We start from the raw sequence: 25,336 nt of genomic DNA, 5'->3' as shown, positions 1-25,336 counted from the left end.
AAGATATCACAGTTTCGGACTCCGTGTCACTTCTTACAATGCTAATTTGCATTCCCATTCTAGCCATCAAATCTCTTCCCAGTAAATTACAATCACAATTAGGAACAAACAAGAATTCATGCAGTTCAAATCTGTCCCCCACATCTATTAACAGCGGTTGAATAAAATGCACTCGCTCATCCTTCCCGCTTACTCCTTGAATAACCAAGGATCTTTTTGACAATTTCCCCCCCTTAGGTATAAAATTTAAGGTGGACCGAGACGCCCCCGTGTCTACCAAAAAACACACCTTCTCTCGATCCGGACCCACCTTAAAAGTTATCAAGGTCTCTTGAGTGGTGGGTCTTTGGTATAATAGGAGTCCCTGACACCCCTAACAATCCATTTCTATTATTCTCTGGACTTCCTCTTCCTGAGGGTCCAGTTGTTTCTGCAGACACTCGTTTTTCCAGTGCCCTTCTGCCCTGCAGATAGCACACTGGTTCTTCCCCAGCCGCTGTTTGGGTCGGCTGTCCCCTGCCGAGGAGGGAATCCCTCTGCCACTTCCTTGTGGCCGACCCCGTCCCCTCTGTCGCTGAGGACTCCTTGGACCCTGCGGTTTATTCCTCTGGGGCTGCAAAAACTCTGCCATCATCTTTGCTTTAGCTTTTGTCTTTTCCTCATCCCTTCTTACATATATCTGCTGTGTTTTTCTAACCAATTCCTCTAGAGGCTTATTCTGCCACTCTTCATCCTTCTGTATTTCTTTCCGTATATCAGGCCAGGCCTCAGTAACAAATTGTACTTTAAGCAATGTGTTGAAGGCTGGCCCTTCAGGATCCATCCCCCCGTGCTTCCTCAAGGCATCTCTAATCCTCTCCAACCAATGAGGGCTTTCCTGTTTCTCCTGTTCTAATGACATAGCCTTAGCTATGTTGTTAGTTCTGGGAGCCACTGACTTGATTGCTGTAATCAAATAAGCACGGTAATCACGGTGAGCCAGACTGACCTGGTTATTTGGGTCCCACTGGGGGTCTGCCTGGGGATGGCATCATCCACCGTAGGTGCATTGGGTCCAGCCCCCCCTGCTGCTTGTGGGTGTTCATCCTCCCACAGCTGCCGAGCTTTCTGCAAAATCATTCGTTTCTCTGATGACTCAAACAAAATTCCCAAAAGAAAATCCCAATCCTTCCATGTATAATCGTCATTTCCCAAATATTCCTCTATCTTTTCCCCCACCCCTATGGGATCATCCAAATATGGGGGTAATTCTTTTTTCAACCCTCTTATATCCTGGGTAGTAAGTGGTACAATTACAAACCCAAATCCTCCCCCTTGACCCCCCAAAGGAACTTGACGGAGTGGCATCTGGTGTACCCCTGTCTCTTGGGGGGCTTCTGATGCCCTAAACTGAGTTCCTCTTCTAGTTCTGGGGGGTGATACAACATGCTGCTCCCCTCCCCCTACACCATCATCCTTCTCAGGTGAGGCTGTAGGAATAACATTTCCCTGATCCCCTTGCTCTGAAAGTTGAGGATACAGACGACCTGCAGCTGGCAACACTGGAGGACAAGACAGGGGAAGGTGCTGAAAAACATCCCAATCCTCACCACTTTCCTCTAAATACCTTCACAAAATTCGACACAAATGAATTTTATCTGTTCCATAAGTAGCCATATAAGTCCCCTTGCCAACTTATACTCTGGCCACACAAAATAACAATATTTTACCATAATTTCCATAGTTACTTCTGGGTGAATATACAATCTCTCCCAAGACCTCAGCATTCACCCCAAGGGACTCTCCGGGGGTATTATGGGATCGTCATCCCATTTTCCGGGGCCCCTTCGCGGCTTCACCTTTCCAACCCTTTCTGGGTGCCCCGTTTTACCTGTGCTACCCTCCATGGGTGCCCTCTCAGGTTTACCTGTGCTACCCTCCATGGGTGCCCTCCCAGGTTTGCTCCCCGAAGATCCCATTTTACTCACCGGTGAGATTTTCAGTAGTCCTCCCCTGCGGACTCTTCACGGACCCCCCTGGTCCGCCACTCGTCTGTCTCCTGGACAGTCTCGGGAACTCAATCAATCGCCCGGTGCCAGCCAGCACCAAGGGGAGCTGATCACCGAAACTGGGTGAGGCGCCTTCAGCTCCACTCGCCGCCCGCCGCCCCGGACGGTGGAAAGATCCCGGACGAGCCCCCAAAATTGTCAGGAAAATTAATCCACAAACACCAGAGGTTTATGTCCAAAAAGGAGACAGAGGAGTCCTTTTTGCTTTATTCGAATAAAGGGAGAGGCCATGGGACATTCCCCTGGGATCTCTCAAATTTTTGGAGGACGCAGCCTCCTTTTTATCCTATTTTCCCGGCCGCATTTCCCTCTCTCTTTCCCCATTGGCTTAGGTACTTGAGAGGCACAGACTTCCTGGAACGCCTGATACCTGAAATTCCCCTCTAATGTATAACCCTCCCTTTTAATTTTTAATTCTTATATAATTCATAGTTTTCCCCCCGTTGCTTCTTTCATCTTTCGATATCCAATTTCATTTATCAGCAGCCCTACAGTTTGTTTGTAAAGGCAAATATCTCTTTCCATTCATCAATCAGTGGAATCCATCCCATTGTTTCTTTTATCTCTCAGTGCTAGCCTTATCTATAGGCTGATCCACAACTCATTTGTAAAGACAAATTCAACATTCCTCTCAATCCCTCCTCTTTTATTTTTAATAATTGTCTTTACAAACTTTAGCTATCATTTACTTAATTTTTTGTTCCTGAGTCTTTTTTTTTTTTTTTTTTTTTTTTTGTAATTATTTGGAGTGACATCAATTTTTATCCTTTTGTAACCATTTCTGGATCAGTAGGCATGGCTATTACCTGCATCCCTTTGATCACATGTTGAATAAGTTGTACTAAGCAAGGTTTTTGCTACTATTTCTCCTAAGGTCAAAACAATTATTTTCCCATTCTTGGCTCCAACCTAACTGATAATATAAAGGTAACATTATTAAGAGAAACATTCTGATTGTGTAATCTAATTTCCTAACTTAATTTTTACTTTCACGTTGTCTTTCACACCACTTGTGGCGAGTGAAGGCGCAGAAACAGCTTAACATAAAGAAAACAATGACAGCAAGGGTTGGCCCCCAATGCCTGGAGATCTGAGAGGAGGGATGCCCACACAAACTATTTCAGCAGGCAGTCTGTGGGTGGGCACACGAGGCTTCCCCCGATGTCGACGCACTGGCTGCTGCTCCAGTCCACTCCTGCGGAGTGTCAGTCGCGGCTTCCCGTCCTTCTCCTCCAGCTGAGATGTCCAAATCTCTGGGGCTGCAGAGACCTTGACCCGAGTGTGATGGGTCCACCCGTGTTCAGCTGTCCTGACGGCTGTTTCTGTGGTCAGCAACACCTGGAAAGGTCCACGCCACTTCGCCACCAGTGGTGCTTTTTTCCACTCCTTAACCAGGACCCAGTGTCCCGGTTGGATGTTGTGAACAGCAAAGTCCAAAGGCAGGGTCTGTGCCAGCTGAGCTTCCTGTCGAAGAGATTTCACAAGAGACAGGAGACAGTATCCGAGCCACATATTGTTTTAAATACACATCACTTATCTCTATCCCCGCACTCGGCTGAGAATTACAAGGGTAAGGAATTCCAAACATCAATTCAAAGGGAGATAATTGAATATCTCCCCTGGGTCTGGCTCTTATCCTTGCTAAAGCCAGGGGCAGGAGCCGCACCCATGGCATTTTACTTTCTATCACCAGCTTCAGGAGATGTTTCTTTATTTCTCCATTCATCCTCTCAACCTGGCCCGAACTTTGTGGATGCCAGGGGGTATGGAGGTTCCACTGTATCCCTAAAGCAGTCATAACTCCTTGAAGAATTTTTCCTGTAAAATGATTTCCCCTATCTGAATCTATTGCTTCCACTATCCCATATCTTGGAATTATTTGTTCCAAAAATATTTTAACAACTGATCTTGTAGTTGCTGACACAGTTGGAAATGCTTCTGGCCACCCGGTTAATTGACATACTATTACCAGAAGATATTTAAATTTTGCCACTCGAGGCATTTCAGTAAAATCCACCTGGCATCTCTGGAAGGGACGTACTGCCCAACGCCTCCCTCCCCTGGCCAGTTTCTTTGTAACTTTGTTGTTGGTTTTAGCACAAGTCAAACAGCCTTCAGTGGCTCGCTTTGCCAGGCTAAAGAGACCAACAGCAGCGTACATTTTGAGGAAGGCTTCTGCCAGTCCTCGGGAGCCCCAACGACTCCCTTCATGAAGTTGTTTTAACAATTGTAAGGCTAGAGCTTTTGGTAGCCACTGCTTGCCATCCCTTGTAAACCAATTATTTTCTTTTTTTCTCTGCCCCACTCTTTTTAATTATCTCAAGTTCCTCTGGTGGAAAAGAGAGTTTCTCTGGCAGCGGTGCAGTTACTGGGAGCATAGGCAGGATCTTAGAGACTTCTGGCAACAATGCAGCTTTGCGAGCTTCTTCATCAGCCAGTCGGTTTCCTATTGCCTCCTCCGACCATCCTGCCTGATGCCCCTTAATGTGGATTATCGCCACCTTTTTTGGTAAATTCACTGCCTCCAATAGGCGAGAGATTAAGTTCTCGTGAGCTAATGTCTTTCCTCTGCAGCTTAATAAACCTCTTTCTTCCCATAGTTTTCCAAATGCATGTATTACCCCATATGCATATTTAGAATCAGTAAAGATATTTACTGTCTTGTCCTGGTATAATTCACAGGCTCTCACAAGCGCGTACAGCTCTGCTGTCTGAGCTGACCAGGTGGCTGGTAACCTCCCCCCTTCCTTTAATTGCTTCCCATTCACGATAGAGTATCCTGTAAATCGTTTCCCTTCTACCACCTTGGAGGACCCATCAATGAACACATTCTCTCCCTCAGGCCAGGGAATATCCCGTAGATCTTTCCCAGCCCGTGTCTGGAGGTCTATAACCTGGATACAATCATGGATTTTTTCCTGGCCCCCCTTTTTTCCAGGGCCGTTTAAATAAGAGGCTGGATTAAAATTTTCCCCACCTTTAAATTCTAAATCCTCCTGTTCCATTAAACAAGATTCATACTGTAATAATCGAGCACTCGTCATCCACTTAGAGGCTCTCTCAGTTAGCAAAGCTTTAATCTGATGTGGGACTTTAACAATGAGATGCCCTCCCCATGTCAGCTTTCGGGCTTCAGCCACCATCAGAGCTGTGGCTGCACAGTTCTGCAGACAATGGGGCCAGCCTCTGGCCACCGGGTCTAACAACTTAGAAAAATAGGCAACAGGCCTCCGTGTTCCCCCATGCTCTTGCACCAAAATTCCTTTAGCATGACCCTGTTTGACATCCACATATAGCTGAAATTCTTTTTCTGCATCTGGAAGAGCCAAGACTGGGGCCTTAACCAATTTGTCTTTTAATTTCTTAAAGCTTTTCTCTCCTTCTGGTGTTCATACCATGACATTAGGACTGTTTGGAGTTAAAAAGTTATATAAAGGTCTGGCCACCACAGAAAAATCCTCGATCCATGCTCTGCAGTACCCCACCAACCCTAAAAACTGCTGTAACTCCTTTTTAGTCTGGGGTAATGGTACCTGTAAAATCCTTTGTATCCTTTCTGGGTCAATACACCATAACTCTTCAGACAGAATGTGTCCCAAATATTTCACTTTCTTTTCTACTAACTGTGCTTTTTTTTTTTGGATACTCTAAGTCCCTTTTTTGCAAGAAAATTAAGCAGCTTTACAGTAGCCTCTTCAACCACCTTTTCCTGTTCCCCTGATAAGAGCAAATCATCTACATACTGCAACAACTTGACTCCTAAGGGTGGAGTAAACTCTCTTAATATTTTCTGCAAAGCTTGCACAAACAGAATTGGTGACTCTGTATATCCTTGAGGGAGTACTGTCCATGGCAATTGTTGTTTTATCATTTTCGCTCTTTTCTCTTGTTCCCACTCAAAAGCAACATACTGTTTACTATCTTCTGTGATTGGACACCCCCAGAAAGCATCCTTCAAATCCAGTACAGAATAATACTGATGTGAAGAAGGGATTTGATTCAGGATTGTGTATGGATCTGGAACTGTGGGATGCCTTGGTTTGACAATCTCCTTTATTATTCTTAAATCCTGCACCATTCTGTAGGTTCCATCTTGCTGCCCGAAACCCCAAGTAAAACACAAACTAACAGAGTGTCAGTTTATGCGGTGCTTTATTCAGGGCCCGGGGACCTGCGGACTCGCGTCCCAAGTCAGGATCCCGCTGGTTCCCTTTTTAGAGGGTTTTTTATACCCTTTTTACAAATGGTTTATGTGCAGAAGTACACATTCTTCTGTAGATACATTCACCTTGAAGATAGCATTTTGGCGTCATAAATCCTACATGGTTGCTTATCTTAGGACTATAGTGTTCTCCCCCTCAATCTCTCTCTTATGCCACTGCCCACCACCAGTACTTTATTTATGTTTATACTTTAACCTTATCACTAACGGTTCTGCATGCTCTTAGCACAGCACATTCTTAAGTTAGTTTCCCAGGGCCTACTCTGGGGACTGCAGTCTTCAAGCCTTAGCATTACTACTACTATTATGGTTTATACACTTTATATTCTAATATTCAGGATTTCTAGTCCATACGGTAACAATCTGGTTTCTTAACCGGCAGGATAGGAGTGTTATAGGGAGACATACACGGCTCTAAAAGACCTGCTTTTAGCAGGGACTCAATAACAGGCTGTAACCCCTTCTTTCCCTCCCTTGAAAGAGGGTATTGCTTTTTAGACACCACTTGTCCTGGTTGCTTCAAAGTAATTTGGAGAGGCTCTATGTCCAGTTTCCCATATTTCCCTGGAGCTGCCCATACTTCTGGATTTATTTTAGCATAAGCCTTTTCAGACATTTTACACAAAGATATCACAGTTTCGGACTCCGTGTCACTTCTTACAATGCTAATTTGCATTCCCATTCTAGCCATCAAATCTCTTCCCAGTAAATTACAATCACAATTAGGAACAAACAAGAATTCATGCAGTTCAAATCTGTCCCCCACATCTATTAACAGCGGTTGAATAAAATGCACTCGCTCATCCTTCCCGCTTACTCCTTGAATAACCAAGGATCTTTTTGACAATTTCCCCCCCTTAGGTATAAAATTTAAGGTGGACCGAGACGCCCCCGTGTCTACCAAAAAACACACCTTCTCTCGATCCGGACCCACCTTAAAAGTTATCAAGGTCTCTTGAGTGGTGGGTCTTTGGTATAATAGGAGTCCCTGACACCCCTAACAATCCATTTCTATTATTCTCTGGACTTCCTCTTCCTGAGGGTCCAGTTGTTTCTGCAGACACTCGTTTTTCCAGTGCCCTTCTGCCCTGCAGATAGCACACTGGTTCTTCCCCAGCCGCTGTTTGGGTCGGCTGTCCCCTGCCGAGGAGGGAATCCCTCTGCCACTTCCTTGTGGCCGACCCCGTCCCCTCTGTCGCTGAGGACTCCTTGGACCCTGCGGTTTATTCCTCTGGGGCTGCAAAAACTCTGCCATCATCTTTGCTTTAGCTTTTGTCTTTTCCTCATCCCTTCTTACATATATCTGCTGTGTTTTTCTAACCAATTCCTCTAGAGGCTTATTCTGCCACTCTTCATCCTTCTGTATTTCTTTCCGTATATCAGGCCAGGCCTCAGTAACAAATTGTACTTTAAGCAATGTGTTGAAGGCTGGCCCTTCAGGATCCATCCCCCCGTGCTTCCTCAAGGCATCTCTAATCCTCTCCAACCAATGAGGGCTTTCCTGTTTCTCCTGTTCTAATGACATAGCCTTAGCTATGTTGTTAGTTCTGGGAGCCACTGACTTGATTGCTGTAATCAAATAAGCACGGTAATCACGGTGAGCCAGACTGACCTGGTTATTTGGGTCCCACTGGGGGTCTGCCTGGGGATGGCATCATCCACCGTAGGTGCATTGGGTCCAGCCCCCCCTGCTGCTTGTGGGTGTTCATCCTCCCACAGCTGCCGAGCTTTCTGCAAAATCATTCGTTTCTCTGATGACTCAAACAAAATTCCCAAAAGAAAATCCCAATCCTTCCATGTATAATCGTCATTTCCCAAATATTCCTCTATCTTTTCCCCCACCCCTATGGGATCATCCAAATATGGGGGTAATTCTTTTTTCAACCCTCTTATATCCTGGGTAGTAAGTGGTACAATTACAAACCCAAATCCTCCCCCTTGACCCCCCAAAGGAACTTGACGGAGTGGCATCTGGTGTACCCCTGTCTCTTGGGGGGCTTCTGATGCCCTAAACTGAGTTCCTCTTCTAGTTCTGGGGGGTGATACAACATGCTGCTCCCCTCCCCCTACACCATCATCCTTCTCAGGTGAGGCTGTAGGAATAACATTTCCCTGATCCCCTTGCTCTGAAAGTTGAGGATACAGACGACCTGCAGCTGGCAACACTGGAGGACAAGACAGGGGAAGGTGCTGAAAAACATCCCAATCCTCACCACTTTCCTCTAAATACCTTCACAAAATTCGACACAAATGAATTTTATCTGTTCCATAAGTAGCCATATAAGTCCCCTTGCCAACTTATACTCTGGCCACACAAAATAACAATATTTTACCATAATTTCCATAGTTACTTCTGGGTGAATATACAATCTCTCCCAAGACCTCAGCATTCACCCCAAGGGACTCTCCGGGGGTATTATGGGATCGTCATCCCATTTTCCGGGGCCCCTTCGCGGCTTCACCTTTCCAACCCTTTCTGGGTGCCCCGTTTTACCTGTGCTACCCTCCATGGGTGCCCTCTCAGGTTTACCTGTGCTACCCTCCATGGGTGCCCTCCCAGGTTTGCTCCCCGAAGATCCCATTTTACTCACCGGTGAGATTTTCAGTAGTCCTCCCCTGCGGACTCTTCACGGACCCCCCTGGTCCGCCACTCGTCTGTCTCCTGGACAGTCTCGGGAACTCAATCAATCGCCCGGTGCCAGCCAGCACCAAGGGGAGCTGATCACCGAAACTGGGTGAGGCGCCTTCAGCTCCACTCGCCGCCCGCCGCCCCGGACGGTGGAAAGATCCCGGACGAGCCCCCAAAATTGTCAGGAAAATTAATCCACAAACACCAGAGGTTTATGTCCAAAAAGGAGACAGAGGAGTCCTTTTTGCTTTATTCGAATAAAGGGAGAGGCCATGGGACATTCCCCTGGGATCTCTCAAATTTTTGGAGGACGCAGCCTCCTTTTTATCCTATTTTCCCGGCCGCATTTCCCTCTCTCTTTCCCCATTGGCTTAGGTACTTGAGAGGCACAGACTTCCTGGAACGCCTGATACCTGAAATTCCCCTCTAATGTATAACCCTCCCTTTTAATTTTTAATTCTTATATAATTCATAGTTTTCCCCCCGTTGCTTCTTTCATCTTTCGATATCCAATTTCATTTATCAGCAGCCCTACAGTTTGTTTGTAAAGGCAAATATCTCTTTCCATTCATCAATCAGTGGAATCCATCCCATTGTTTCTTTTATCTCTCAGTGCTAGCCTTATCTATAGGCTGATCCACAACTCATTTGTAAAGACAAATTCAACATTCCTCTCATGAAGTTGACAGTAAAGTTTTTGTGCTGTTTTGACCTCTTGAGAATATCTTGTAGATATTTTTTGTATACGTCTAACTCAAGAGTACATGAAAAAACCTGTAAGTCCTTTTAAGAGGCTTGTTGAGTGAATTTTTGAGGCTTTACATCTTAATTGGTGCAGCAAGCAGGTCTCCTGGTTTAAAGAACAAGTGTCTGCCAAGGAAGGCGGGAATCTCCCTTGGAATGGAAAATGTGACCCCATTCCCTCCAAATTATTATAGCTTTGAAATTACAGGGCTTTCAGGCAAAGATATGGGAAAAGGAATAACAGTTCTTTACTAGTGTATATATATATATAACAAGACAAACAAACAACAACAACGGCAGCAACAACAAACAAAACCAGAAACCCAGTAACAGCCTTCTCTCGGCTGTCAAGCACTTTCCCCTTTGGTGTAGTTATGGCCACAGCCAGCAGGGGCGTTGTTGGCTCCCAGACAGGCAGGGCAGGTGAGATTATTCCCCCGCGGCTGCAGGGGGTGCTGTGGCACTAGCTCAGCTGCCTCTCTGCTTGTGCTTAATGGCGAGTGAGCCAGCAGGAGAGAGAGATAGAAAAGGTGCTTTCTGTACAAAGTCATGGGGAGCAGCCAGTCCAAGTGCCTCTCCGGATGGTGAAGTGCACTGTAAGCAGGGACCTCGGAGCAGCAGGCTGGAACAGCAGAGGCGAGCACACACAGGGTGGCAAACAAAATATAGCAAAATCTCCCGAGCCATGCCAGGAGCTGCAGGATGTCCAGGTGGACACGGGGTGTCAGGTTAAAGTGTAGAAAAAAGGCCAAAGCAGTGGCAGAAAAAAAGCGGGGCTGGGCAGCAGCAGGCGGGCTTCCACAAATAGCCGCCGCAAGCAGGAGGAAGATGCTACTTCCAGGTAGGGGGAAGGGGGAGGGGCCCCATCCCAGAGAGGTTGGATGTTGGAAAGGTCGCAGTTCAACAGCTGCTATTGTGAGCAGAACCTCACCCACAGTAAGGAGAAAGCATTGCAGGACAGAACTCTGCAGTGGCAGCGAATTCTCCCTACAGCAGCAGCCCGTCTGGCTCATCTCCAGTCCCGAGAGTGTGACAATTGATAGAAGATTCGTGTTAATCACAAAAGCATTGAGGTTTGCATAAACCAGAATGCTAAGCTCTGAAGTGAAGCATGGACACTAGATAAAGGAAATTATATGATTAAATAATTCTGTTTAAAAACACCTTGTTATGTTATATTATGTTGTATTATGTTACATTACATTATGTTATATTATGTTATGTTTTTCAAATAAGTTGTATCGGCTACCAGCTTGCGAAATCGAACTTCCCAAAAAGCCCTTCCTGCCTTTGTCTGATCAATGCTGCCTATCTCAAGGACCAGACTTCCAGAACTTCTCTGGTGGTTATCTACAAGGACCAGATGGCTATCTGTGACTGATTATCACCCAAAGGCTTTGTGAATTTGTGTAAGGATGTTTATTCGACCACCACTGCTTACCTAGCAAAATTATGACAGCAAAAAAAACCCCAAAAATTATTGATTACAATGAGGAACCACAGTATAAGAAGAGACTGCAAACCAAGGTTCGGTGGAGCGTGGAGTGGGCGGTGACCCTCGCGTTCCCCAGCGCGCTGCTTGCTCTTTCTATATCAAATAAAGCAATCCAAAATTTTGCTGAATATCGAGGCTTTTGTCTCTCATTTATAACAAAAGCAAGAGAGAGAGAGAAGCCGAGCCCAGCCCCTGACCCCCTAGCCAAAATCTCGCAGTATGTCTGCCCTTCCCAAGAGAAAGCCCCCCAGCTAAGAGACAGCAGCCAGCTGCACCCTTTCCCCCCATCTTGGCCACATCCTTTGTCTCTCTTAAGTATCATTGTTATCGTCTCTTAGGCAACAAATGGGAGAAAATTCCCTAAGAGAAAGGAAAAAAATCCTATCCTCCAACAGCAGGGTACTCTTGAGGTGACAAAGAGATGTTTTATGCAGACATAGACAATAGTTTTAGAATAAAGGACATATAAATTTTACGTGGAAACCTACATTCTCTGGCAGAAGGTAATGGAAACCCAGGTAAAAATTGATCTTGTGTAGTCAACGCAGAGGGCCCCGGCCGATGTTACCTTCTGAGAGTCCGGAAACGAAGGAGAGCTTCCAGGGGTGTTTTCGTCTTTATATGTGTGTTTCACAAAGGTGCCTAAACTTTCTCATTGATATAACAATGTGTCAGTATTAAAAATGAGACGCCAATTGGGTCTTTGTCAGGTCCAAAGGAGGCTGCCCAGGTCTTGACAGGGAACTATTTCAGGAAATTTATACAAACCACCACACCTGGACTGCTCTCCACTGATAAGAGTTGCTAAAAGCTTATAAAGCTTGTCCAGCCCCAAACAGAGAGATGTGGGCTGAGGAAAGCAGGCACAATCTGCAGCTAGTTGTGGAGAAAATCTGAAATTTGGCAAAAGAAAGGGGAAAAAAGCTTCATAAGGAAAAAGACTTGGTATCCATATGGGTGGAAGTTGGGCTCAGACTTGCACAAAGAGAGAAATATGTTGCTGAGCAGCAACAGAAAGAGCTACTTGAGTTGCAAATCGGCTTGGAGGCTGAAACAATAGCCCGCCTCAAGTCAGATGGAGAACTGAATGCCAAGAAGTTAGCCCAACACCTGGAAAAACAGTTAAACAAGCTTGTCCAGAGACAAAGAGCTTTGGATTTGCAAATTAACACTGATGGGGAAGGTGTGGAGAATGAACCAGGGTTTTCCAGCCTCCAGAAGGTGGGCCTCCCTGAATGTGATATCACCTCTTTCCACTCTCTGGAGGAGGACTCAGAAAAGGCAACCCCCTCCTCCCCCCCCCATCCCAAGTTCTGCCCTCTTGTAAAGATGAAATTTGTCTACCAGGAGGCAGAGCCTATGGCAATGATATCTTACTCTGCAACAGAATTCTTTAAGTTAAAAGTGTTGGAGTCAGTAAGTCAGGAGTCTCTGATTTCTTCAGAGAAAAATCAGAGTGCAGGGATTGAATTAAAGTCTGTGAATGGAATGAGTAAGTGAACAGATGGAGTGAATAAGTAAGTAAGTAAATGGAATAAGTTTTAAGTGCTTTTAGTAAGCAAAAGGTCTTAGATGCCTGAGAAGTAGTACATGTTCTAGTGAAGGTTGAAAAACATGCTAGTGTTTTCTTAGAGGCTCCAAGAACCTAGCTTCAGACATAATAGTTAGAGTTAAAAATATTGCTTACATTTTTCAGTTAGAACAAGATAGGCCATGAACGTAGTCTATACGTAGTCTGGCGTGCTAAGAAACCAGAATTCTAATAGGTTAAGAAGTAGTGGTCCGAGTTTGTGTCTTAGCTTGTTGGAAAGTTTCTATAAAAGAACATGCATCAGGGAGAGCTGGTGCTCTAGGCCATGTGCATTTTGCCATTGCCTTATGCCATTGCTTTATGCCATTGCTTTGCTTTGCTTTGTTTTTGCTTTTGAGATTGATATGCTTCTGCAATAAATAACTTTATAGCAACTATTAGCTGCTTCGATTTTCACACAAAAGGAGAATAAGCCCGACAGTGTGGGCGCCCAAGAGGCACCTGGAGGTTCCTCGAAACCTCACAACAAGGAAAAATTAGCAATTGTCCCAAAGAAAATGGAACAGGGAATGTTTTGAGAATTTCACTAATGGGGGAGAATTAAATCAAGCTTTCTGAGGAGAAAGCACATGGTGAAGAGCTGTCATCTCTTGCCTAGGGAGCAACCTGTTGTGTGAAAAGTTTGGACCTGTTGGAGGGGGAGAACGCATCTCTATCCCCACTCCAAAATGTGCTAAAATTACTGTCCGAGTTTGAGACAAAATTTGGGAGGAAACTTCTCAAAAGGATGTCTCTAAAAGGCAGATTCCAGCAGCCCCTCTCCTAAGCAGTTCAGGGAAAAATCTCCTTGGAGAAAAGTAAAAAAAAAAAATTATTTAGCAAGCAGAGTATTCACAAGCATGGAAAAAATGAATAATCTTAAATAATAAAACCTCTCTTTGCTCTCAAGAGATAGTAGGTAAAGAGATCCAGAATCTAAATGTCGTTTCTGTAAGTATGGCTCCCTCTGGGCTAGGAGCTGGCAGGAAGATGTTTCAGGTGGCCTCTCCCCCCAGGGTTTGTTGGCGTGGGCTCCTGGTGCTGGTCTTCTGGACTGGAGCAGAGCTGAACAGTTCCAGAGGAAAAAACAAACAAACAAACAAACAAACAAAACCACCAACCCCCCCCCCCCCAAAACAAAACAAAACAAAAAACCAAAACAACTCTCCCCAGTCCATGCCACAGACAACATGCCGAGAGAAAGGAATCCTGGGGGAGTGTTATAAATGCATATTATAGCATTGGCTTTTTGCAAATATTTGAGTGGATACTATATGTGTGGTGTTGAAATGGTTTTTAAGATACAGTTTTCTTTAAGAGTAACATAGGCTGATAAAGTGTAGTAAGTAAACTACCTGCTTAGTTGGATAACACCCAGTGAAGACACCTGCTACTGATATACCTGTTACCAGAACCAACCGTCTGTAGAAATTGAAGACCACAGCCCAAACTGACTCATAAGAAAAATAAATTAAAACCACCGCCAAGAAACATGCATGCTCTAAAAAGGCAGACTCAAGGAGCGGCCATGTAAAACAGTTCCTGGAATATGGAAAATAGTTTATAGAAAAGTTTGAAAATGCATGATAGGTCTATGAATATGCAACAGGCTGATGAATTTAAGGGGTGTCTCCAAAACAGCAGGGGTGCTCTTGCCTGAATGCCAAGCACCCGACCGTTATAACCTTTTGCTTTATTGTTTGTCTCTTATTGTCTTTTATTAAACCTTTTAAAATCTACCAGGAAAGTGAACCTTGTTTTTCATAGGAGGAAGTGAAGCTTCTGCACACACAGACTGCGCACCGAAAAAGCATTCCTCTGCTTGTCCCCTCCCTGCCCTTAAAGGCACAAGACTTATATCCAGACAAAAAGACAGACGATGGGGATACTGGACCATACAGTCACCCCAGGACACTTACCAAGAGAGTATGGGAGGCAGCTGGACTCCAACCAATGCAAGAGAAACAGCTGATGCCCCATGAGCCTTCTCCCGTGTTATTATTTATTGCAAACTTTAAGGATCGTGACCGAGAAAACAAACTCTCAGTGCTGCCTTCAAGAAGTAAAATGGCAAAAAAATGGAAATTTAGTTATCCTGTAGTCTTAATGATACTTTGCAAAATGGTCCTACACTGCCACCTTCTGGTGGTAGTGAGTATAGAGCCTTGCCTGCCACTAGAGGCACTGAATGGAAATTAATTCTAGAATTAAAGGCCAAAGATGGCTATGGCAGAAAAACCAAAATGCCATCAGATGGACAGTTCTTTCTTTGTAAAACCAGTCCAAGCAGGACCAAGTTTTCTTTTTCTCTCTTCTTACAGGTATTTCAAAAGAAGAGGTCTTACATGAGATGAAGTGGTAAGAGGAATGAAGAGTTGCTGTTCTTCACTGCATTGAGTGTTTACATGTTTTTATCTTGTTATTTATGTTAATATGTGTTTTATACAAGTTTTTTGCAAGCAATATTTTATGTTTATATTTTCTCTCTGGTTGCCAGAGTAGGTGAAGATTCTTCCCTAAGTTTACCTAAGGTTTTCACATGATTATGCAATCAAATGTGTATACCCCTTCCTATGTCCTCAGAGCAAAGCATAAAATTACTATAACAAGGGAAGTACATGTAACCGTAGCGATGTGTAAAGCATGACTGTGCAGAAAAAGGGGATGTTGAACTCTTGGTGACCCCTGGAAGGAGGGAGAAACAGAGCTGACAGAAGAGTTGAAGTTCTCTCCAGCTGTAGACAAAGGCATAAGTGGTTAAGCTGACAAAAGAAAAGAAGGAAGATTTTGGGTTTGAGAACCAACAAAGGGTTTGGTTGTCATGGGTAACAAAAAATGTTATTGTATTCCATATCTATCTGTGCCAAAAAATTGTTATTGTCTCTTTAAGACCCTGCAGCCAGAAAATGGAACCATGGGGCAGGAGGAGAGGGTGCCCGAGCTTTTAAAAGGCAGAGCACTCAGGCAGACCTCTCTCTTGCGTCTTGGCTCTACCGGCAACAGTAGAAACCTGAGAAGTTGCATTTTGCAATCAAAAACTGTTTCAGAGTGAAATTTGTAATGCCTGTCAGCAGCAAGGGGTCAGAGCCGGTCCGGGGTCAGGCCACCATTTGTCAGTGCTCAAGAGTCCACTTTCTTGCCCCCTCGGTCAGAACACGGACTCAAGATAGCAGCACCAGCAGAATCCAGCAGGTGGCAGGAGGAAGCAGCGAGCAGCAGCACTGACCTCACACATTAGCAATTCCCATCTGCCACTAGAACTGCTTCCTAAACTTCTACCTTCCCGGTTTTCTGTTTCAGGGGGAAGGTTGAATAGAGAGGGATTTGTACACCATCTCCCTTCTGTCTCCCAGGCGGTGCAGTCATCTCCAGAGGACGCCATCTTGGGGGGGGTTGTTACTTTGATATTTTTTCTTCTTGGGGAGTTGTTGGAGGTTAGGATTTTTTTTAATTTTATTTTTTTTCTCAGGGAATTATGTCTCATTTGTTGCCTAAGAGATTATAACAACAGATACTTAAGAGAACAAAAGATGTGGCTGAGAGGAGGGGGAAGGGTGCAGCTGGCTACTGTTTGCTGGGGGAAAGCTCTTGGGAAGGGCAGAGATACCTCGACATTTTGGCTGGGGGGTGAGGGGCTGGGCTCGGCTCCTCTCTCTCTCTCTCTCAGAATCTGAGTGGAGACAGGTGGGGTTTGGTGCCAGACCGTTGCTGCCCAGAGGATTTGCTGCCACTGGGGAGCTTTTGTCCTCCCACTGCTTCTCCCTCTGTGGGTGATTTTTTGCTCGTAAAAGCATCTGTTGAACTGGGACCTTATTAACACCCGACCTCAGAGGAAAAGGACCCTCACCATCTACTTGGGTGCCTGAGGGGAAAACTCGGAACCCCAAGCCCCACGTGCCTCTGAGGGAGCCTCTCCCAGCTGCTTGCAGGAGCCGCTGCACAGCCCCACTGCTTTCTGCCGCTGCTTCCGTTTTTTTGGTACACTTTAGGCACCCATGAGAGTTGCTCCCTCATCCTCCCCTGCCACAGCTAGGCAGCAGAGAGGGGGAAAAAATTGCCAAAGGGTTCATGAGTGAGATAAGGACCAAACATTTCAAGGGCAAAACAGGCTCAACTTAAGGTTGCAAAGTGAATTTATTACTAAGGGAATCAGAGGAAGATAATGAGAAGTGAAATAAGCCCTTAAAACACAATTTTTCCCCAGCCCCTCCCTTCTTCCCACCAACAGTGCAGGGAGGCAGAGCATGGGGGGTTTTGTCAGTTCATCACCAAGATTTTCTTCCACTGCTCTGGGAAGGAGTCCATCCCCTGTGAGACCATGGGGTCCCTCCCACAGGAGACAGTTCTCTGTGAACATCTCCACAACTTCTCCATACTCCCATGAGCAGCAGTCCTACCGCACCTGCTGCAACGTGAATTCCCCCCAAAAGCAAAGTCTTCCCAAAACTACTATAATGTGGGTCTCTTTCCATGAGGTGCAGTATTCCAAGGACAGACTGCTCCAGCCTGGAAGCAGGGTCCCCCTCTCTGCACCGCATCTTCCACTTGATCACAGCCTCCCCTAGGCATCCACCCACTCCAGCACGGGCACCTCCCCCACGGGCTGCGGGTGGATCTCTGCATCCTCCATGGATCCCTATGGGCTGCGAAGGGACAACTTGATTCATCACGTGTGGGAATACAGCTAGAGAGCAGAACTATGAGCACTGCTCAGCTTATTACAACCAACAAGGATGTATTACCCATAGTAGGCCACAACCCTTGGCAAGAATAAGTGGGATTCTGAAGAAGGAATGTAAGAGATAAGAGAGTGCTTAGTATGAGGTGCTTGGTATGCTGTTTTGTGGGGAATCATGCGAATACTGTTGTCTAGGTTTAGTTCAATTTCCTGGCCAATGCACTAATAAATGTTATAGTTTAGCTTTCCTAATTTCAATATACTTTTTTTGTTGTTGTTGTGAGATAGAATTAAGAGCAAAAGCAAGGCAGACCTAAAACTTAAAAGGGTATAAAGAAGAAAAACTTAATTAAGAACATAAAGAAATAATAAATTCAGAATAAGATCTTCAGACCACTCCCTCCTCCCCCCTCCCACACCTTCTTAACAACAACATACAGAAACACTTCAGTCAGTTCCTAACTTAAATAATCTTTCTCAGTTTACTTCAGGAAGGCGAGTTTCTTCTTGTTCAGCTATAGAGATTTTTTTCCCAAGAGAAAAACATGGTTCTCTCGTGACTTCACTTTTCAAGAATAGCAGCCACCCGGGAATCTGCAATTGTGAAACTCCTCCCAACTTCACAGCTTTCCCAGAGCTGTGCTTGTGGGCCATGTGAAACTTTTAAGAATGAGCTGTTCAAAAGCAAAAGTTCTCTTTATGTCTCTTTTCTCTGTTAATACTTAATTCCTAGTGTTATAGATAAGAAAGAGATTCAGCCGAATTGAGTATAAATAAAAATAAGCGATAATTTATTTCGCGACTGGGATACGGTCCATGACAGCCACAATCGCAAAGAACAAAGCCGAGCCTGGGATCGGCGCCAGGTGAATACGCTATGATCTGAACTCTACAGCTCCGGATCCCCCAATATTCACAAAACCGCTTTTGTCAGTCCAGTTTATATAGTTTTTCCTAGCCCGTAGCAGAGGTCTTTGTCTCCTACCATCGCTTCGCATATTCATGTGGTTTTCTTTCTCTGCGTTGGGCTGGACAAAACCATATTCTGGGAGACGATGAATTCTGATGAAGGCAGGCCTTGGTTTACAGGAAGCTGGTACTGAGATGTATTTTTCCCGATGGCTCTGGTTATCTTAATCGTGGGTGCTTGTCGGGAGCTCATCATTTGGGTGTTCCCTGGATGGTTTCCGAGAGAGCCATCTCCTTTGTGGCTAGGTATATTTACTTGTTAATCTGGGCTGTCCTGCTTTTGTTGGCTGTTACAATGCTGTGATGAAGCAAACTGTGTCCTTTTCATCAGTGGTTCTCTTTTTAGTTTCTGAGTTTTCTTTATTATTTTATTCATACAAACATTGTTTATTCCACATTAATTTACAACTTTACACGAATTACATTATATCATATATTACAATCCCTCCCCTTCTACATAAACACATTAGTTCGTGTCTAATTTTCTTTCCTTTTTAGTCCTCTTCAGATTCCTCACTGTTGTCCCACTCTTCTAGTGATTTTTCTTGGTACTCTCCGTAAACAAATCCATCCCTCTCTACTCGCTCTTCAAACTTAGCCAATGCTTCTACTGCCCTAGTATTCACTTCGTCTTCTTCTAATTTCATTATTTTGGATGTTTAGTTTCCTAACATTCCTGAAGCTTGTTCCGGGTCCATAGGCATAGCTGCAAATTGCGTACCCTGTACGACTAAGTGTATTAGCCTGATGAAACATGGTATTAAACAAGGTAGGAATATGACTCTGGCTACAGAACATGCTAAAAAAAAATGCCATCTTTTTCCACCAGGCCACTTCGAATAGCTGGCCCCACCAATATGCCTGGAGAATAGAATTCTACTTTTGAACCGGGACATGTGCTACTTTTATTTCTGCGGCTAAGCCCCTTATGGTTTCCCCATAATCGTCAATCTCTGTACAACATTCTGATTCATTGAATTTTCCACATACCCCTCCTTCTTCAGCTAACAAGTAATCTAAAGCTATCCTGTTCTGATATACAAAAGCCCGCATTTGGGAATGTTGTTTGGTCAGTAATTCTAGAGCATCAGAGGTATGGTTAGACATAATTTCTACTACTGCTTGCAATCTAATTAATCTATTTAATAAATATATGGTGAAATGAATAATGGCAAGGAGGCCAGCTCCCGTTTAATGCCTTTATTGAGAAATCAGCTCTGAGTGGGAGCCCGACGGGTCACGTGCACCACTGCTGCTCCCGATGGACGATCCAGAGGAGGAATTCAGCTTTGCTGTGCAGCAGAGCTGGGCCTTCTGTCCTCACAGGAGTCCCGCAGAAGACACTGGTTGGCTCGTAGTCCAGGGGTGTCACGTTGATCGGGTGCTGTTCAAGTCATGGTGACAAGGCAGGAGGCTCCTGGTTGGCGATTTCATCTTCTTCACTGTTTTTCTTACTTGGGAGTACCATTTTTGGTTTTCGATGTTATATTAGCTCATTGTTTTTAGGGGTTTTTTTTATTACTGAGTTGTGTCCCATAAGTACTTGTGGTCTTCTCATTTGCTAGGCATAATTTTGGGAGCAGCAAAGGCGTTACCGACAGGGGAGGGAAAGGGCACAATGACCAGGCAATTCCAGGGAGTGGGGATCAGAACAGAACAACAGCAACAATTAACATAAAAACAGGGTGTTTTCCACAGTTAACAGAACATTAACAGAACAAACAGGAGCTTGTTCTTAACAATTCCCCCCTCTATTTCTTTGATCAGGCCTCAGCCTGCATCAACCTATGATTTTAGTTTCTTGGACAGATAATTTCTTTAGTTTTTTATATTGCTCATATATTTCTTTGGCACCTTTTTGTTTTTGTTTTTGACTTCCTTGTTCCTGGCTCTCTATTAACATAATTTTGGTTTGTTTTTGGTTAGTCAGTTCTGGGAGTTGTATACTGGCTTGGATAGTGGAGGTTACTACCTGGATTAGGCAGGGAAGTAGGCATGGCAAAAATAATAGTCCGGTGATTGCGCATATTATTATAAACACAGCCTTCTTCCACCATGTTCCTTTGAAGGACCAAAAGTTGTCCCACCAGCTAGTATCCATTAGAGGAGTCCACTCTTGGGCACCCACATATGCTAATTTCCGAATTTCTTTGGAGATGTTTTTAATTACTGAACTTTTATCATCAATTTCCAGGCCGCACTCAGAGGAATTAAATTTCCCACATATCCCTCCTTCATCTGCTAATAGGTAGTCTACAGCTAATCTAATTTGGTATATCACTGCTCTTGTATGAGTTAATTGGTCACTGATATGATCAAGTGGAAGGGCTGTCTGGTTGGAGATTACCTCGAGTACTGCTTGGAGCCTGATAATTTGGTTCAGCATATAAATTGGGGTACGGTATCCCCATGATCCATCTTGGGCCCAAGTAGGTGCCCCGTAAGTTTTAATAATTTCTTCTGGGGTCCATACTTTTCCATTCCACTTTTTGTTACCCCCTATCTCGATTATACTCCTTTTTTTTCTGCTTGTTTTCTTTAAATCGTCATACACTGGGACTCCTAAGTGTGTTCCTGACTCTTTTGGCAATAGGAAGAAGGCTGGTTTAATAATCCCTATAGTGCAACTCCCTGCCCAATCTCCGGGAAGTTTGGTGTATGCTGTATTACCACAGATCCAAAATAAAGGTTGTGGAGCTTCCCAAAATGCATCCCCTATTTCGGCTGGGGATTCCCAAAACTTCGACAATTCCCTTATGCCCCAAAATGGGTTAACTCCTTTCTCTGTACATTCTTGTAACTCATATTTCTCATGGTAAATACACCCTCTTTCCTTTCTTTCAACAGACCAGTATCTATTTGGCTCTCTGGGGATCCACTTTGTGCCTAGATCTTTTATTATTAGGTATCTTTTACATGCCATTTTCCCTATGGGAGTATTATATCTCTTCCCTGTTCTCATGATGCATTCTTCCCCAATTACCCTGGACTTTAAATCCCATTGTTCTCTTCCCCTTGCTCCTGCAACTTGTGGTTCTTGTGTAATTTGGGTCCATCTCAGTATTTCTAATGGGCTTAAACTTATTCCTTCCCATGGCCAGATTTCAGTCATTTGGGTACTTCCACAAATCCAGCAGTCTGTCAAGTTTAATTCTTTACTGATTCTTTCAACTAGATCTATAAATAAATTTTTCCCCACAGGAATATCTAAATCATTTTTTTTCTTGTGCTGTTAGTTGTTTTTCTTTTACCAGGTCTACCAATCCATCTCGGTTTGTTTCATACTCGAAGCAAAGCCAGGTATCTCCTATGGGGCATTCCCCAAGTAGGCGTTGCTTATAAGAAGCAGTATTTTTTACAAGCCAATAGACTTTCCCATCTTCTTGACAGGTGTTTAATTGGGAGTTATTGAAGCATTTGCGATTTAGGTTGGTATGAACCCTCAGGAGAGACTTCAGATTTTCTCCATCATAGAGAGGGTGGTAGCATTTGGTACAAGCATCCTCTTCACTCCCTCCGGTGTTACCTATGAATAGGATTAACACTATTCTTCCCAAGAGTCCAGTATGAACCATTTCTCTCTTGACCTCACCTGGTCTTGCCTCTTGGGGAACAAGGAGACTTCCTGGATGTGTATTAGAGTCTTTCTTAGCAGCTGGCTCCTTCTACTCCCCCTTCTCTACTAATTTAGTCACCCTTGGAGAGTGCTCTGTAGGAGATTTATTGTGTTAGTGTTGAAACCTTCCTGGGGGTGGAATTGCGGTTTGCAGGAAGGGCTTGTTTGAAAGCTGAAGTTAATGAAGAACCATGTGTAGTATGTAAGCTATACCTTAAAAGCTCAGAAGAGTATATGAACCCTCCAACATTCTAGTCAGTTATCAGGGGAAGCATACAAACAGTAACTTTTAACTTTGCCAACTCTTACTACTTTGACCTTCCAACTATCCAAGCAACAGCAACAGTATCAGAAGAGGTAGAACATGAGTACAAACATGACTTCAGGTAACTTCTGAAAAATGTTACAGAACCCTTATTAGAACATAATACTAACTTGTACAAAAAAAAAATGTATCCAGGTAATAATTTTTTTTTGCAGGAGTTCTTCAACTGTTTTTTTGTTTTCTTTTTAATGTCAATTTGAGTTTTTTTGGATCTCAGATAGCAGTCCACTCAGGGGCATCTGTCGATGGTGTGACTGGATCTGGTTCACTACCAGGGGGTGATACTGGTCCTTTAACTCGAGAGATGTGTGTCCAGCCACGTTCCTGGGTCTGCACTGCGGTGTGTGTAGTGAGTAACACTTGGAATGGGCTTTCAAACCTAGGGGTTAATGGTATGTTATTCCAGGATTTTATTAGCACCCAATTGCCGGGATGGATCTGGTGTACATCCGCATCAAGGGGAGAAGACTGGGGAAGGTACCCCTTTTTTCTAAGATTTCCCAGTGTCCTCCCAATTGCCTCTAGTTATTTTTGGGTTGCTGTTTCCCCTTCCAAGTAGTTCCCCGTACTGAAAGGAGTGATAAGGAAAGGAAGCCCGAACATCATTTCATAGGGGGAAACCCCTATGTCTGACTGGGGTCTGGTTCTTATCCCCAAAAGGGCAAGAGGTAGGCACTTAAGCCAATTCATTTGTGTTTCAGAAATTAATTTTGTTAACATGGTTTTGAGAGTTTTATTCATTCTCTCTACTCTCCCTGAACTCTGGGGATGCCATGGGGTATGTAACCTCCATTTCATGCCCAGAGCCTTAATTACTTCATGTAAAGCTTGGGCGATGAAATGTGGACCTCGAGCTGAATCAATATTATTTACTAGTCCATACTGTGGAACTATTTCTTCTAAAATTATCTTTGCAACTACCTCTGCTGTTTCCTTCCTGGTGGGGAATGCTTCCACCCAGTGGGTGAGATGGTCTACCATTACTAATAGATGTTTATATCCTTGTATGGGGGGCATTTCAGTGAAGTCCACTTGTATATTTTGAAATGGTCTTAAAGTTAACTCTCTTCCTCCAGGTGTTATTTTTCTCATAACCTTTTGGTCTACTTTTTGGCAGATGACACACCCTTTTGTAACTGCTTTTGCTAGATTATATACCCCGATACATATGTTCTCTCTTAAGAAGTGGTCACATAACCCTTGGATTCCCCAATGGGTTAATTCATGCATTTCTGATAATATTTTTCATGCTAAAGCCTCGTTTAGGAACTTACGCCCATCAGATGTCAACCATTCCCCTTGTTCCCCCTGATGTAATCCTAGTTCTTTTATTTCCTTTAACTCCTTCTCACTAAATGTTGGTTTCTTTTCTTCTTCCCCTTTACTTGGTGTTTCCTCTAGTCTCAAGATTATTATTGGCTCTTTCGGGTCTAAAGCTACTTCTTTAGCCATCTGGTCTGCTAATTGATTCCCTTTTATTTCTAAAGTGTCTCCCTTCTGATGTCCTTTAACATGCACTACTGCTATTTCTGCTGGTTTATATAGGGATTCGAGTATTGATTTTATTAACTCCTTATGTACCAAGTCCTTTCCTTTCCAATTTAAGTATCCCCGTTCTTCCCAAATCTTACCAAATGTATGAACAATCCCAAATGCATATTGTGAGTCGGTGTAGATAGTTACTTTATCTTTCTCTAACAAATCTAACCCTCTCTTCAGTGCGTAGATTTCACAACACTGAGCTGACCAGTTTGATGGCAACTTCCCCCTTTCTGCAACCTTCATGTCTGTCCCTTCTATAATTGCATATCCTGACACCCTTTTTCCCTCTATTACTCTTGAGGACCCAGCAGTGAACAAAATCCTTCTGTATGGCAAAGGTGTATCTTCTAGATCTTCTCTTATTTTAGTTTGTAGGTTTATTAATTCAATACAATTATGTTCCAAATCAGTTAGGGGTTCCCCAGATAGGAATTGTGCAGGGTTTAGACTTTTGGAGGTATTCAATTCTAAATTGTCATTGTTCATTAGGATAATTTCATATTTTAATATTCGGGAATCCGTTAGCCACTGTTGGGCTCTGTGACTTAAGACTGTTTTAAGGTCATGTGGTGTGTGTATTCTGATTTTTCCTTGCAAGGTTAACTTTTGAGCTTCTTCTAATAGGATAGCTGTAGCAGCAATTGCGTGTAGGCAAGTTGGCCAACCTCTAGCTACTGGGTCTAGCAGTTTTGATAAAAATGCAATGGGCTTTTTACTTCCTCCCCATTCTTGGGTCAACACCCCATAAGCTATTCCTTTCTCTGTGTTTACAAATAGCTTGAAGCCCTTCTTAAGGTGGGGCAAGCTTAGCACAGGTGCTGAGAATAATTTGTTTTTTAAATCTTGTAATTGTTCTTCATCTTCTGCTGTCCACTTTACTGGCTCAGGGTTGACTAATTTGTCATAGAGAAATTTAACACTTTGGGTATATTGATCTAACCACAATTTACAATACCCAAACAAGCCTAAGAGATTCCTTATGTCCTTTTTAGTTTTAGAGGCAAGGATGGATAAAAGGCCTGCAATTCTCTCAGTGCTTAATTTCTTACATCCTTTTCCGATAATGTGGCCAAGATATTTAACTTCAGTTTCTACAAACTGTAATTTGTCCTGGGACACCTTTAAGCCCTTCTCCCCTAAGAAATTTAAAAGCCGGATATTGGCCACTTTAACTTTGCTCTGTTCTTCTCCAGATATTAACAGATCATCTACCTACTGTAAAACCTGTACATTTTCTCCAGGGGCAAATTGTTCGAGCAGGCCTTCTAAAGCTTGTCCAAAAAGGTTTGGAGACTCCGTAAACCCCTGGGGTAAACGAGTCCGTCCTAGTTGTTGTTTTCTTTTCCTATTAAGGTCTTCCCATTCAAATGCAAACCAGTTACGGCATTCCTCTGCCAAAGGAGGCCCAAAAGGCATCTTTTAGACCTATGACTGTAAACCAAGCGTGCTCTTGTGGGATTTGGATTAAAAGGGTATATGGATTGGACACTACCGGGTG

General features: G+C 43.9%; 1 protein-coding gene across 1 annotated transcript in view; it reads left to right on the top strand.

Annotated features, from left to right (window-relative positions):
- LOC148220165 (syncytin-A-like) overlaps positions 1-17,396 on the top strand; it is a 54,871-nt gene extending 37,475 nt beyond the window's left edge. The window contains 3 exon segments of the mRNA XM_088155793.1: positions 15,030-15,066; positions 17,045-17,120; positions 17,274-17,396. Of these exon segments, the coding sequence (XP_088011919.1) occupies positions 15,030-15,066; positions 17,045-17,120; positions 17,274-17,396 (236 nt within the window).
- The last annotated feature ends 7,940 nt before the right edge of the window (positions 17,397-25,336 follow it).

The sequence above is a fragment of the Sturnus vulgaris genome, chromosome W (assembly GCF_052056855.1).
Source record: "Sturnus vulgaris isolate bStuVul1 chromosome W, bStuVul1.hap1, whole genome shotgun sequence".
NCBI classification, from domain to species: domain Eukaryota; kingdom Metazoa; phylum Chordata; class Aves; order Passeriformes; family Sturnidae; genus Sturnus; species Sturnus vulgaris.
This window is presented reverse-complemented; position numbering and strand designations above follow the sequence as displayed.